The 16,111-nt window shown below is 42.2% G+C and overlaps 1 protein-coding gene across 4 annotated transcripts in view; it reads left to right on the top strand.

Moving 5' to 3' along the window:
- The window catches only part of atp6v1h (ATPase H+ transporting V1 subunit H), a 141,926-nt gene that overhangs the window by 69,634 nt on the left and 56,181 nt on the right, over positions 1-16,111 (top strand). For all 4 annotated transcript variants that reach the window (XM_038809353.1, XM_038809352.1, XM_038809351.1 and 1 more), the window contains 3 exons: positions 374-566; positions 10,934-11,112; positions 15,679-15,804. In XM_038809353.1, coding sequence (XP_038665281.1) covers positions 374-566; positions 10,934-11,112; positions 15,679-15,804 — 498 coding nt within the window. The remainder of the gene's footprint in view (positions 1-373; positions 567-10,933; positions 11,113-15,678; positions 15,805-16,111) is intronic.

The raw sequence follows: 16,111 nt of genomic DNA, 5'->3' as shown, positions 1-16,111 counted from the left end.
ATAAAATTTGGGTGAAGATGAGAATAAAATGTTGTTAATTGCTTCATTGTTTAAAGTAGGTTTGCTGGGATTTAATCACATATCAATACAAAAAGTAATGCAGGACGTGGATAGACTTTAGACTAGTTATTTCTCAATGTCGATTAAATATTTTGATTCAGTTATTTCTGCAACATTTTCAACTGAACATACTGGCTATTCAAACCAACTTCTTTGTTTCTGTATTGCAAATCTTAATTGTTTTGATCCTAGTTTGGAAGGGTACTACAAGCTGTGGATGTTGAGCTATTTTGAATGGATTGTTATATTTTTGATCAAAAGTGTAATTTTATTTTTTTAAAACGCATTGAAATCTTTCTCCCTCCCCCCACAGCATCATAGCCGTTATAACCAATAAATGTGGCTTCCAGCTGCAGTATCAGATGATTTTCTCCTTCTGGTTACTGGCCTTCAGTCCACAACTGTGTGAATACTTACGCAGATTGAACATCGTTCCGGCCTTATCAGATATTCTTCAGGAATCTGTGAAAGAAAAAGTCACTAGAATCATTTTGGCAACATTTCGGGTATGTATGCAAGAGTCAATACGATAGATAGCATAGTTATCATAATATACTTTTTAGGTATCTTTATTGTGAAGTGATGTTCTCCAAGCATTATTGTGGAACATACATCTTTGTCACGGCAAAACAGATGAGTAACTATCAGGTTGTTGAGGTTTGATTCGTTGGTGTCATGTGCGTTTTTGAAAAATTTCCAGAAGTGAGGTGTTTCTGTTTTCATTAAGTTCCTTTGTTCCTGGTAATTGTAATTAAGGTAATTACGTTTTTGGTGCCTGAAACAGTTCTAGCTATTTCTTTTCAGTGCTGGTATTTATTCAAATTGTAAATTGTGGAGGATAATGAGTGAGCAAGATAGCAAAATCACATTTCCTTTGATAAGGTCTTTTATTTACTTGCCCTTTGTCCCTAATACACATTTGGAAGCTATTTTGGTTAACTAATGTTAACAGAATATTTATTTTACTGCACAAATATAGATTATATGTTTCTTGAGGGAGGGGTAATAATGCTAATCATAGCATTTTGTGTAGGCGAAAGTAATTGGTCTCTTGCTTATTTATCAATTTTCTTAACATTATAACAGATACCTGTCAAGTAAGTACTTTTAACAGTTTATTAAGTAGCAATAGTTTAGAAAAAAATGCATTGCCTAAATAGATAGAAGTAGTGGTTCTGATTCCAGAGGATGAATGGATGGTTGGCGTGGAGTGTCTTGATCCCAGTAGCTTGTGATAGCAGCATTCCACTCTCAAAAGTGCGAGGGAACCCTCTCTTCTTTGCCCCACCCCTCATCTTCCTTATTCTTTCCTGGTCCATCTTCCAACCAAAGAAGGTGGCTACCTGATGAGAACTGATACCTGGCTAGGACTGTCCGCTGTCTCTGAATACTCAGTAATATACTTCATTTCTAGAGGCTGGTAGGTTACCCTATATCAATCACTTGTTTGTATATGTGTAACCAATGAATACAGGACTGGTACCAAATGAACCCAGGATGGTCTCCTCCTCTGTCCATCATTTAGTTTGAAGTCACTTTTTAGTTTACCACACGCTGAGTCATTTGTTAGCCTTTACAAGCCACTTGTTCAAGTAAAAGGGTACACGAAGCACCTTGCTATTAGTTCTGGAATGAGTACTATACATCTTAATTTTGCTTCAGTCCCTGGCTGCTAAGAATGTGAAAAGAAACAAAGTATACAACTTCTGCTAAGTCTTTACAATACAATGCTTACTAACTTTATAAAATTCTTAAGGACACTATTTCTCACAGTATGATTCTATAAGAATTCTTAAGGGCTCTATTTCTTACAGCATGATTCTAGAACTAAACGTCCTTGTAAATTCATCTCGTCATTTAAAACAATTTAATTACATTTTTAGCTGTTTTAAGACTTTTAAAAATTCTTTCAAGTGATATGGGAGTGTTTGGAAAAGCCAGCATCTGTTGCGCATCTCTAATTGCCCTTGCTTCACATTGTAAGGGAAATTAGGGAGCAACCATACTGCTGTGGGTCTGGAATCACATGTAGGCCAGACCAAGTGAGGATGGCAGATTTGCTCCTCCAAAGGACATTAGTGAACCAGATTTTTTTTTTTTTTTTTTTAACAACAATCTGTGATAGTTTTCATGATGACCGAAGACCAATAACTTGGCATTCCAGGTTTAGTATTGAATTTAAATTCACCAGTTACAAAAGGGGTGCGAACCTTAGTTCCCAGAGCATTAGCCTGGGTCACTGGATTTCTAATCTAGTGACATTATCAACATGCAACCATCGCCACAGTATTCTAGATTAGTCTGAATTTAGTCCAGGTTATTTTAGTTCCAATATTTTGAACATTCCCTTGGGTGATTCCCAACTGCACAAAGCTTCAATTGCATCTATCCTTGCCTTGATTTAGGAATATTGTTTGAAACTCTGCTTGGTAAATTTTGATACTGCACTATATTTTATGCCTCCACTTTAAAATCTCAGTTTAGTTTTAAAGGATTAGAGCCTCACTACAGACTTTATTTTTCAATTTTTGGTTTTGCTAGATATCAAATAAATGAGTAAATAACCTGATAGTTGCATCATGCTTTTATATATTTATATCGAATGTATTTCATCAAACTCCAAAGCCGCAAGGTAAAGTATTATAAAATAATATAGTTATTGGCCAGAATTTTCTGGCTGTTCTTGCGGGTGTGATAATCCGGTCTCACCAATGGCGACAGCGGGTTTTCCGGTGGCAGGGGATGCATAGAGCAGGAAACCAAATTGACAGCAGTGGGATCGAAAGATCCTGCTGCCAGCCAATGGTGGGCCACATCTGCCTAGGTGAATCGTGTTTGCCCGGGGGGTGGAGGTGGGCGTGGGCGGCATGTGAAAAATCCCACCATTGTTTAATGAAACAGAGCACTCTTACCAACGAATGTGCAATTTTATTTCAGCTGAAAACGCTACATACCCTAATGCTTTTCCTTAACTTGGGAAGGTGACCCATGCACTAAACTGGCTTTGGCTTTAACTGGAAAATAAATATATTAAATAGCAAGGATACAGCATAACTATTACAGTAGTTATTAAAATTGGCTTTCCGGGCAGCACGGTGGCGCAGTGGGTTAGCCCTGTGCCTCATGGCGCCGAGGTCCCAGGTTCGATCCCGGCTCTGGGTCACTGCCCGTGTGGAGTTTGCACATTCTCCCCGTGTTTGTGGGTTTCGCCCCCACAATCCAAAGATGTGCAAGGAAGGTGGATTGGCCACGCTAAATTGCCCCTTAATTGGAAAAAAATAATTGGGTACTCTAAATTTAAAAAGAAAAAGGAAAAAAAAATTAAAATTGGCTTTCTCATTGAGTAAGTAATAATTTGATTCCTGCCAGATGTGGGTAAACTATATGATTGTAGTTGCAGTTTGGATGCAGTTGGAAATCTGGGCACACATTGCATCCAAAATTGGCCTAGTTTGAGCACCTTCCAACGCAGGATGGGATTTTCTCCCCATGTTTTCGGTGGGCCGGAAAACCAGTAGGGTTAGAGATTCCAATGGAAGTCCCCAGACGGCTTTTATGCCGGTGGGGTTTCCCGTTCTGATTGACCCCACCAATGATGTAATGGGGCCCCCGGCATCAAATCTCATTACATCATGTATTTACGTCTAATTAGCAGGCTTCCCGCTCATATCATCCCTCCACATTGGGATTCTGCTCCTACCCCAGATGACGCAATGCCATGTTGGTCCTGACAAATGGGAACCTGGTGAAGAGACCCTGCTGGGGGTAGAGAGTGGGTGGAGCTGGGCTGTCTGTCAGCTTTTTACTTTTGCTTTAGGCTTTTCGCTGCAGGGTGGGTTTGGTTTCATTTTAGTTTTGGAGAAGCTGCAATCACAGCAGGATGTGTGTGAATCTCTGCAAGCTTATAAATGTCCATTTGCTGATTTCAACATGCTAACTGTTCTCAGTAGTGAATTTAAACCTGAGGTGCTTCTGTTAAAAGGTTTTGTTTCAAGTCTTATGGATGTTGAAAGGAAAGCTCAAGGATTGCTTAGTGTTGTATTCTGTGGGGGTTGTATTTGAATTGATGGTTGCTAAGATGTCCACTTATGTTTTTAAAAAGGTTAACTTGAGTTAATAGAATAAACATTGTTTTGCTTTAAAAAAAATACTTTTCCATTTCTGCAGTACCACACCTGTAGAGTGGGCCGTGTGCTCCCCATACCACAATCTATTAAAGGTTGTGGGTCAGGTGAACTCCATCATACATTTTGAGGTTCTCTAAAACCCTGGCCCGTAACGATGGCCAGTTTAAAAAAAAGAAAGGCTGTACCTTAGTATAATTTATGATAATACTACCGTTCTTGTAAACCAACATGTTATCCAATATATTGTGAACAAGGTGGGTGATGTATAGAGTTTTGCCGTGGCACATTTTCATAAGTGTGTCCCAGACCAAATATATTGTCCTATTTGCATTTTCTTGTTTCATGTTCAACTCTTTAAACACCAACGATAACAACAGAGCAATCGTTGCCTGATGGTAACATTTTTAAAATATATTTTTATTAGAGCTTTCCGTTTTTACAAATAATGCAATAGAGCCTCAAAGCTGGTACAGTATAGCATAAATGCTCTGCGTACATAAATACAGAAAAAGAAAAGACCAACACAGTTGGCTCAGTGTAATTGTTAAACCTGGGGCGCGATTCTCCGCTCCCCATGCCAGGTGGGAGAATCACGGGTGGCCGCTCTAGCACACACCCCCGTGATTCTCCTACCCCCGCTCGGAGAACCACCGCTCGCCGTTTTTCCTGGCGACTCTCTGGCCCGGATGGGCCGAGCGGCCTGCCGTTCCTGACCTGTTCACGCCGGCGGCAACCACACTTGGTTGCCGCCGGCGTGAACATAGCGCGAAAGGTGAGTTTGGGGCCTGTGGGGGGTGGAGAGGTGATTGAGCACCACGGGCGTGCTCGGGAGGGGCCCACCGATCGTCGGGCCGAGTCTCCAAGAGACGCACTCTTTCCCCTCCGCCGCTCCGCAAGATCAAGCCGCCACGTCTTGCGGGGCAGCGGAGGGGAAGACTGCAACCGCGCATGCGCGGGTTGGAGCCGGCCAACCTGCGCATGCGTGGCTGAAGTCACTTGGGCGCCGCCGCGTCAAGGCCCGACGGCCGAGTTTCACAAAACGCCGCCCCTAGCCCCCCGGGGAAGGGAGAATAGGGGGCGAGGAGCGGCATCCGAAGCCGTCGTGAAACACTCCGGATTTCACGACGCCGTCGGCCATTGCGGAGAATTCCGCCCCGGTACCTCTTTTTATATGGGAAAAATGGTGAATGGATAAATTAGAGATGGGGAGAAGATGATGGAGCCATGAAAGCATGGTAAAATTATGCACACCTTCACTTGTTGCAATTGTACATACAGCCAAAGAAAATATAAGAAAAGATTGCTGTACACCCATTGAGGTGGGCATCAATGCATACCTCCCCCAACTTCAATTATACCAGTCACCAGGGACACATGATCTTTTTCTCAGATCTGAGACCTGCCTATACCTCTGCCGGTGCCAGTTAATGATTCTTTAGCCCCAAAATAAAGAAATACAAAAATAATCCGCAGACATTAGTTCTTTGGGGGTATTTTACATATAACCACAAGATGCAACACTTCCCCAAAATTTGGTACAGTACAGAGAGATCATTATTCCACATGCAAATATTCATAGATTATTGAACATTATAATCATTGTGGTCAGATGGAATATTATAAGGATAGTAGCATAAGGTATCACTCGGGATCACTTCTTGTATAACAAAGTAGTTTAGTGGAAACAACAATGAAGTTTAATTATATACAGGCACAGAGCTATATTATACAAGTCTTTACTCCTTGACTCCCGGGTCCACATTGCCCAGACCCCTGCTGTCAGGGCCTCGTGCTTATTTCCCTCATTGGTTGGGGTTTGTGTGCTCTCATGTGCTAGGTCCTGAGCGAGTCACATGCCCCACGAAATGTTGCCCCTTAAAAGGGGCCACGCTATCACAGATCCCAAAAAGAGCAGGGCATATCTGGATAAAACGAGAAACATATGGCCCTGTGGTGCATGCCTTCCTCCATTAGGCAAAAACTTAACTCGGCCTCACAGTACTACCAAGGAATGAAAGGATGCCCAGGAGAATGGGGGGAAAAAGGATGCCGCCAAAGATACAAGACGTGATTTGACATTGTACACTCTCGTATACAGGAGCCAGTATATCAAGAATACTTAAGCCATGCCAAAACTCACTACACCGCATTCCTCACTCTTCTGCAACCAAATCAAAGGTGCTATACAGGCCCAGCCACACTGGCAAACTTAAACCATTTTCCACCAATGGAACCCCAGTGGAAGAAGAATCCTCAAGACACCATCAAAGCTCCCTCGACAAAATGAGGGAAACCTTCAGGAATTAAATATAAAAAACTAGAGCCTGTATCAGTGCCTTGCCTACCCTGGTAAAGAAAGAAAACCCCAGAAAGAGAGGAACACCAGGATTAGCCAATAGACATCAGACAAGGTTTAACAGTGTACACTTTACCAAAAAGGATACCAGGGACAGAACGGCGCAACCTCATAAGGAAACAGGACACTAGGTAAAATTCTCCATTTGGGAGACTTCAGGGCGGGATTCTCTGGTCCCCAACGCAAAAGTCACGTTCGGCGATTAGCTGGAGAATACCCTGGACCAACCCCAGGCCTCGAAGACTGGATATAGTGTGCTCTATCGGTTTTGAAATGCTCAGCCTTCAAATCAAGGTTGTGAAAGCATGGCAAGCCGTTCTCAATTGATCCCAGCTCCCCACGGGAGACTGGGCGCATGAGGGTGGCATGTGGTGCAGTGGTTAGCACTGGGACTATAGCGCTGAGGACCCGGTTCGAATCCCAGCCCTGGGTCACTGTCCGTGTGGAGTCTGCACATTCCCCCCATGTCTGCGTGGGTTTCACCCCCACAACCCAAAGATGTGCAGGTTAGGTGGATTGGCCATGCTAAATTGCTCCTTAATTGGACAAAAATATAATAATTGGATACTCTAAATTTATTAAAAAAATAAAGGAGACTGGGCGCATGGATACTCCTTTTCCGGCCACATCTCCCTGCATTAACCAGCATGTTCAACATACAATGTAGCATGATTTTCGAAGGCTGAAGGTGAGCCCCCACTGAGGGGGGGGGGGGGGGGGGCTCACCTTCATGGGGTAGATCAACTGGCAGGATTCTCTTCTCCGCTTCATCCATTCTCTTTAGCATATCTCACAGTTCATCAATGTGAGCACCAATGATCTGTGCAGGGGAGCCAAGACTGTCGCCCATAACTTCACTCACAATGGCAGCCATCCTCTCTACGCCAAAGGCATTGCTCAAGCATAGGCCTGCTAACAGCCACTGTAAGCCGGGTCCCAACACAGCTGCCTCCGACAGACTCAATCAAATGCCCGGGTCCAATCGGCTGCCTCAATCAAACCAGGATTTTCTTGACTTAACTCGATCTCGCATCACCAAAATTTAACCAGGCTCTTCCAGGAACATAGCGGAGATCATATACACCAGGATCAAATAATAATGTGTTGCGCATCAGGATTTAAAAAATAGGGATTAAAAGATGAGTAGCGCCAGAGCTTGCAAAACTCCAGTTGCTCCCGCACTTGCATCACGTGACCTCACGGTAGTATTTTTAAAAAAAAGTTTTCTTCCTGTCCTGATGGTGATGGTAGCATGAGGGATAAGTGGCCACGCAATTACTGAATGTGGTTGAAAACAATTCTGGTTTTGCGGCTGATGGCCCACAGTGCCTCATGGATGCCCAGCTTTGAGCTGCTAGATCTCTTAATTTATTCCATTTAGCAAGGTGGTAGTTCCATACAACAATAAATGGCATCCATAGTGTGAAGATGGGACTGGGTGTCTAGGGCTGTGTCAGTGGTCACAGCTACCGTGGACAGATGCATCTACGACAGGCAGATTATTAAGAGGAAGTTTGAATGTTTATCTCTTCCCACCTGCAGCAGGCCCAGCCTGGTAGATATCACCTTATATTTAATGGATTTAATTTTTTTTAGTAAAGTATCCGAGATTATGAACAATGCGGTGGTGTCTAAATGATGTAAATGAAGTGCAGGGTTGATTGAAGTATACTATTCAGAAGTTATGGGGTTTTAGATGCAAGATTAAATGTAAGAGATTTAGAAAAGAAAGCAGAAGAAACACCTTTGCACAATTGTGCAGCTTTGGACTTCAACTGAATTAGTCGTTGAGGAAGATACCAAGTGTAGATTAGCTAGGGTAGATTATTACAGTTAATATGTTGAAATATAGGAACAGAGTGGTTGAATGTTGTTCGAACTAGTTGTTTGCAGGGTAAACATGGATATGAACTGGTAGGACACAACATGAGTAGAATTGAACACACACAACATGTTGTTGCATCATTCTTTTCACTGACTTGTTTATTTACAACATTTTCTGCTTTTTAATGAAACTAGATATTGTATGGATAAGGCAGGGTGGGTTAGATGAAGCAAGCAAGAATTAAACAAGGTGTTGTACAGAATATCACAATAGCAAATCCTGTATATTTTATTTTTTAAATTCATTTACGGAATTTGGGTGTAGCTGGTTAGGCCAGCATTTATTGGCCATCCCTAGTTGCCCTTCAGAAGGAGTTTGTGAGTTGCCGCCTTGAACCGTTGCAGTCCTTGATGTGTAGGTACACCCACTATACTGATTCCAGGATGTTGCCCCAGCGACAGTGAAGGAGCAACAATATATTTCCAAGTCAGGGTGATGAGTGACTTTGGGAGCCTCCAGGTGGTGGGGTTCCCAGGTATCTGCTGCTCATGACCTTATAGATGGTAGTGGCCATGGGTTTGGATGGTGTTGTCTAAGGAACCGGTGAGTTACTGCAGTGCATCCTGTAAATGATATACATGTGTTGCACGTTTTACTGTGGTTGTAAAACGCGTTTATTGGAGTGTATTAACACGCCTCCGTATTCGACGTGTGCTTAACACTACTAGGCTCTGTTCTATGTATTTATTCAGCTCTGGAGTCGCCAGGTGCCGTATAGACACCGTCACAAGTATTCCAAGGTCAAGTTCAAAGTAATAAAGACGATACACCGATTAGTAAGGTTCAAACGATCAATATTTATTATACAGTTATAATAAATACTCATGCACACACTAAGAGACTAAGCTATAACTAAACTTAAGTGAACAGAATACTTATCTAACAGGAACAGGCAAGGTCAGAGAACGAGGCCTTCGTCCTGGTCTTGTACTGCAGCCTTCAGCAAGCGTTCTGGTACTGGGGGTCTAGTGGGCTTGGATCGCGTAGCGAGCGTTGAACTTACGGTTTCGGCGGCTGGTGCTCAACGGCTGGAGTCAGGATGCAAGATGTCAGTCAGAGCCGGAGCACGGGTTTAACAGACCGGGCTATGTGGGGAATTTGCCTTTATACCCCTCTCTAATGTCCTTGCCCCCTTCTAGGCGGGCTCTACCTTTCGGTACCGATTGGAGCGTTTCCAAACGGTTACCTTCGAAATCCTCCAATGCGAGGGCCTTCCTCGATGTTGGGGGGTGGTTTCGATATTCGTTACTCTGGTGCCATCCTGTCTGCGCAACCAATTAAGTGTTACATTGAGATGGAAATGTTGCCATTGTCCGTGCCTGGATCTGGGCTGCCTCATCAGAATGCTAAGCGCTTTGCCATTAACACCTTTGGCTTGGAGATCTTGCACCTGGCCAGAAACTGGTTTGCTGCTTGCAAAATGCTAATTAGTTGAGAGCAGACTGTCTGTTCTCACTAAACAGGCTTTTCCTTCTGTCTTCCATTTTACTTTGGCTCAGTGTCCATTTTGCATGGCCAGCATGGCTACACATGGCTGCCACGGTTTGTTGGCAATGGAAGGTTTGAATGTTTGTGGAAGAGGGAGCAATCAAGCAGGCTGCTTTGTCCTGGATGGCGCGAGCTTCATGAGTGTTGTTGGAGCTGCACTCTTCCAGGCAAGTGGAGTGTGTTCCATTTCACTCCTGACTTGAAGATGATGAAGATAACAGCAAAGACTAAATGAATGAATAGCTGAGTCTTCAAATTGGGAGAACTGAGGGGACATTTACAGAAGTAACCTGGATGCTAAACACTTTCAGAAAAGTAATTATTGAACATAGATTTTAGATTACCTGTACTAATAGAGTGAAGAAGTTTAGTGTAAAACTAAGAAAAGAACAGTTTAGTTCTGGTTTCAGGAGAGCTATAAGAATGCCTATTAGCTTATTTTCTTATTTTACTTTTAAGAGTTTATCAAAGCCAGCCATCTTTCCAGTGAAAAGAATGCAGTGCCAACCAAGGCAGATATTTGGAAGATAAAAAGATTGAAAAAAGATGTGTAGGTTTAGTGAAGATTATAAAGATGAACGTGGAACAGTACCGTTGTAGCTTTGAAGGTAGTACCAAGGATTTGTGATGCAGTATATTGGGGATCAAGAAGCCAGTGAAGATTTAGCACAAAATAAATGTGTTTTGGATATATTGTACTTTATAGAGGGAAACAAAGAATAATGCCCACCAAAAGCACCGGCGTAACAAAAGTATGGATCAGAATTTCAACAATAGAGAGGCTACAGTAGGGTGGAGGGAGGGAAAAGGTTTTTTGGTGATGAAGTGGATATGGTGATTTGATGCTTAACTCCGAATTAAACAGGCCTTAATCAAATGCGTTTTGATGTTAAATGTTCATAAAATGTTTGTATTGTGCCCATTCTATTATTAAGATTCCTTGCAACTATACCTTTGATGTTCAGCATGTACTTCCTTTTAAACGTGAGTAAAATATTGAATACTTTATTTTATCAGAATCTTCTGGAAAAATCTGCAGAAAGAGAAACCCATCAGGAATATGCACTTGCAATGATTCAGTGCAAAGTCCTTAAACAGTTGGAGAACCTTGAACAGCAGAAATATGATGATGAAGACATTGCTGATGATATCAAATTCCTCTTGGAAAAGCTTGGAGAGAGTGTCCAAGATCTCAGGTTAGTTATAATGGTACTTCGTATTTATCTGTGTCCAAAGATCTGATGCAAAGTAGTTGTTGCTAAAAATGGTTGAATTAGACAGTCATGTAATTATTATTATTTGTTGTGTGTCTTCATTGTGGGCTGACATATTTAAATACTTTGCAAAATAACTATTCGACTCGTCATACCAGAACTGTTATTAGTAAGTCACTATAAATGGAGAAGCTGTTGAATTCAAGAATGTATCAACTTTCCATTTTAAGTACTGCCTTTCCTTACAAGTTCGGTATAAGAATTTTGGGCTTTATAAATAGAGGTGTAGAGTATAAAAACAAGGAAGTTGTGATGAACTTTTATGGAACCTAGGTTGGACCTCAACTGGAATATTTATCCAAAACTTGGCATTGTGAACTGAACTTTTTAGGAAGGAATGTGAAAGCTTCAGAGAGGGTGCCGAAAATATTTTTGAGAATGGTTTCAAGGATGAGGGCATTGATCTACATGGATAGATTGGAGAAGCTGGAGCTGTTCTAGGCAAAGAGATGATTGAGAAGTGATTTGACCGAAGTACTCAAAGTCATGAGTCTGGACAGAGTAAATAGAAAGAAGCTGTTCCTGTTGGTGGAAGGATCGAAAACTAGTAGACACTGATTTACGATGGTCGACAAAAGAATAAGCAGTGACGTGAAGAAAAATTTGATTCCATAGTGAGTAGTTAGGATCTGGAATGCACTACCTGAGAGTGGTGAAGGCAGCTACAATCAGCTTTCAAAAGGAAATTGGAGCAATATCTTAGAGAAAATTTGTAGGACTGGGGTGAAAAGGCAGATGTATGAGACTGAGTATACTTGCAGAAATCCGGTATGGTCACGACAAGCCTAATCGTCTCCTTTCTGCTATAACTATTCAGTGGCTACCACAAGAAGGAGTCCTGTAAAATCTCAATTTCCTCTTCACTGGAGAGCTTTTTATGTATTTTCTCAGTTTTTCCTCCGCTCATTTACAAAATTCTGAGGAAAAATAATTCTTGTGAGGCCTTGTTAACAAAGCAAACGGCTAAGTTTTAATCTGTTAACCCACTAGAATTGTATCCAAGGTGACCACAATGCATGGGTAAATCTGACACTGCAACCTGCAAATCCTCACTGTTGTTGTGGTTCTTGAGAAGGCAAGTTTCGGAACAAGAGTTTTTGATTGTCAGTTGTGCTATTACAGACAATTGCTCGAAAGGCAATAATAAATGGAAGTATTCTCTCAAATCTACCACATTTGCACCATGCTCTAATAAGCTTGATATTTAAAAAAGAACAAAATTACCTTTTTGCCTTATTTTTAAGTTAGTAGTAAGAAGGTAGCCAGCTGATTTGTGCAATTAGTTTAAATCTCTGGTAAAGTAAAGGCTGATTAAAAATTTCTGAACATTTTATTGAATGTTTATTGAGAAGCATTTTATTGTATTCTTGTTCATACTTGGTTATTGGTCAATCATTAGGTTTGAATTGGAAAAATGCGCACACTGGAAACATCTGCAGTTTTGAGATCACTAACTTAACATGTAAATAGTTTAAAAGGTTTTCAACTTAAATCATTTCAAATATAAAAAATGTTATATTTTATAGATTTGTTCATTTTTGGATTACATTTTCCTTACCTTTTAGAGGGGTAGAATTGCATAGTAGAGGAGAACTTGTATTGAACCTTGGTTGGATACCAGAAATGTGTGGTTATACCTATCCGAAAAGGATGTCCAGGCTGAGTCTCTTACTCTTGAAAAGGGAAGACTGATTGATGTCTTTTTAAACTTTGAAATATTTTGCTAGAGTGGACAACAGTGTTTCCACCATAGGCAAGAGTAAAACTAGATGCTGTCATTATAAGATTGTTATCATGAAATAGAGTAGAGAATTCAACAGCATCTTGTATTTATATAGCACCTCAAAATACTGTACAGAAGTAAACTAAAGCAAAATTTAACACCACTATATAAGGAAATATTAAGGCAGCTGACTAAAAGCTAGATTTTAGGGAGTGTACTAATTGAGGAAAGAATGGTGGGGAACTGGGGATGTTTATGGAGGGATTTTCACTTGGGACCTTTGCAGCTAAAGGCACTGCCAATACTTATGAAACAATTGAAATTGTTCATAATTAGATCAGTGCGGATACCTCTTGAGGGTTGTGGTGCTAGAGCTGATTCTAAGATGGAGAGGGATGTAGACATAGAGGAATTTATACACAGTGGCCCATGACTTCTGTTTCTTGGACCATCATATCTATGGGGTACCTCAAAAACCACCACCCTCCCCCACTTGGAAACCCCAGAAAGGATTGCACGGCAATTGTCCTGCAATGGGAACCACTCAATACTGCGATTTAAGTCACAAACTTCAGATGACTCTGACTGTCTTACAGTAATAGTTACCCAGAAAACGTTGGAAGAATTCAAACCTAGAGTAGCTCAGCGAGCATACGTGAAAAGTTCTTGTGAATAACGGCAAACAGAGTTTTAAGCTAGAATTCGGCTGGATTCTCCGGTCCTGCTGCAGTGAATGGAGTTTCGGCTGAGCGCCAAATTCCCTTGTTCTCGCTGGCAGAATCTCAGCCTTGGATGACCTTGAGTGGGAGACCAATCCGGAGAGCATTGGGATAGTCAAGTGTAGAGGCAACAAAGGCATTTGTGAGGATTCCAGTGGCAGGTGTGGAGTTGGGCCATGTTACAGAAGTGGAAATCGTCTTTAACAGATGCAGATATGTAATTGGAAGCCCATCTCAAAGTTAAATTGTAACACAGGCTGAAAGCAGTCTGATTCAAAAGAGATGCATTGGTTGCTAGGGAGCCATCTTGTTTTACAGTTTAGAATACACAATTATTTTTTCCAATTAAGGGGCAATTTAGCGTGGCCAATCCACTTAACCGACACATCTTTAGGTTGTGGGCGTGCAACCCACGCAGACACTGGAAGAATGTGCAAACTACACAAGGACAGTGACCCAGGGCTGGGATCGAACCCGGGTCCTTAGCGCCACAGGCAGCAGTGCCCGCCACTGCCATCCTCCTAGGGAGCCATCTTGACAGTGATTTCAGTCTGCCTAATATTTAGGCCACAGGGATGGGGCGGGGGAGTGGGCCCAGTTAGAGTGCTCTTTCGGAGGGTCGGTGCCGACTAAATGGGCCAAAAGGCCTCCTGCATTGTAGGATTCTATGATTTAGGAGTGGTACCGTGGTTAGCACTGCTGCCTCACAGCTCCAGGGACTCGAGTTCAATCTCTGCCCTTGGTGACTGTGTGGAGTTTGCACATTAAAAAAAGAATTGTACCCTTTTTATTTACCGTGGGCAGCATGGGAGCACAGTGGTTAGCACAGTTGCTTCACAGCTCCAGGATGCCAGGTTTGATTCCCGGCTTGGGCCACTGTCTGTGCGGAGTCTGCACGTTCTCCCCTTGTGGGTTTCCTCCAGGTTCTCCAGTTTCCTCCCACAGTCCAAAGATGTACAGGTTAGGTAGATTGATGAGACTAAATTGCCCCGTAGTGTCCCAAAATGATTAGGTTGGGTTACGGGGATAGGGTGGAGGTATGGGCTTAGGTAGGGTGCTCTTTCCAAGGGCCGGTGCAGACTCAACGGGCTGAATGGCCTCCTTCTGCACCGTAAATTCTATGATTTTCCCCATGTCTGCGTCGATTTCCTCCGGTGCTCCGGTTTCTCCCCCACAGTCCAAAGACATGCAGGTTAGGTGGATTGGCCATGCTAAATTGCCCGTAGTGTCCAAAGATGTGCAGGTTAGGCGGGGTTATGGGAATAGGGCGGAGGAGTGGACCTATGTAGGATTCTCTTTCAGAAAGTCGGAGCATACTTGATGGACCAAATGGCCACCTCCTCCCCTGTAAGGATTCTTACGTGGAGGAAACTTCTGCTCAGAAGTTTTTTGCATGCAAAACAGAAATGCCGCATTGTATCAATGTCGGCTATTGCCTATCCAGATTAAAAACCAACAGTTCCGCGACTATTAAATAGGTGACCTTTTCCAGGGGAGCTGCTGCCATTTTTCTCGTTGCCCCACTCCGAGTCCGCACCATAAATCCCGGGGGGGTTTTGCTCCAGACCCCTTTATCCACCGGGAATCGTCGAATCAGCGCCGTTTAGGGCCCACACGTCCTATTAAAGCGGGAGCTGCCGAACGTGCGGCTTAACTCCGCATAGCCGCAACCGGAAGCCAATAATACTGCTTTTAAAGGGAGGCTAGATAAACGTGAGGGAGCAGGGAATAGAATATGATGCTGATTGTTAGATGAGGAAAGAAGAGTAGAATTTTGAATTGAGTCTAAACGTCAACATGAACATATTGGGCCAAATTCTGTGTTAGTGCTATATATTGAAATGAAAAAATGAAAATCGCTTATTGTCACGAGTAGGCTTCAATGAAGTTACTGTGAAAAGCCCCTAGTCGCCACATTCCAGCACCTGTTCAGGGAGGCTACATAGACATGTATATTTTTGTTTGAAAATTAATTTTGAACCTGTAGTGTTTTATGCACATTCTGCGCTGATTATTGTTTCTTCCTCCGTTATCACCCACTTCTAGTTCTTTTGATGAATATAGTTCAGAACTGAAGTCGGGACGCTTAGAATGGAGCCCTGTCCACAAATCCGAAAAATTTTGGCGTGAAAATGCTGCAAGGTTGAATGAAAAAAACTATGAACTGCTTAAGTATGTTTCATTTCAGTTTTTGTTCCATGCAAATACTAGACTTCAATGCCAATATTACTACCTTCCATTCGCTTCTGCATACTCATTGGTAGATCCCAGCCATATTTACAATGTAATTTAAAGTGTTTTTTGTCGGCAGTTTGCATTTGATTACTGTAAATGTAATGAAAGGTCTGTAAATCAAATTAATTTCACTTGTCTATTGGATTATTCAGTGAGAACAGCAGATTAGGAATATTTGGAAGCATGAAGAATGTAAAGCAGATGCTAATCCTTTAGTGGTCTGATAAAGTTTTCAAGATGCTAC

The sequence above is a fragment of the Scyliorhinus canicula genome, chromosome 10 (genome assembly GCF_902713615.1).
Source record: "Scyliorhinus canicula chromosome 10, sScyCan1.1, whole genome shotgun sequence".
In the NCBI taxonomy this organism is placed as follows: domain Eukaryota; kingdom Metazoa; phylum Chordata; class Chondrichthyes; order Carcharhiniformes; family Scyliorhinidae; genus Scyliorhinus; species Scyliorhinus canicula.
Note: the sequence above shows the minus strand (reverse complement) of the source record. Positions and strands in the feature narration are given on the sequence as shown.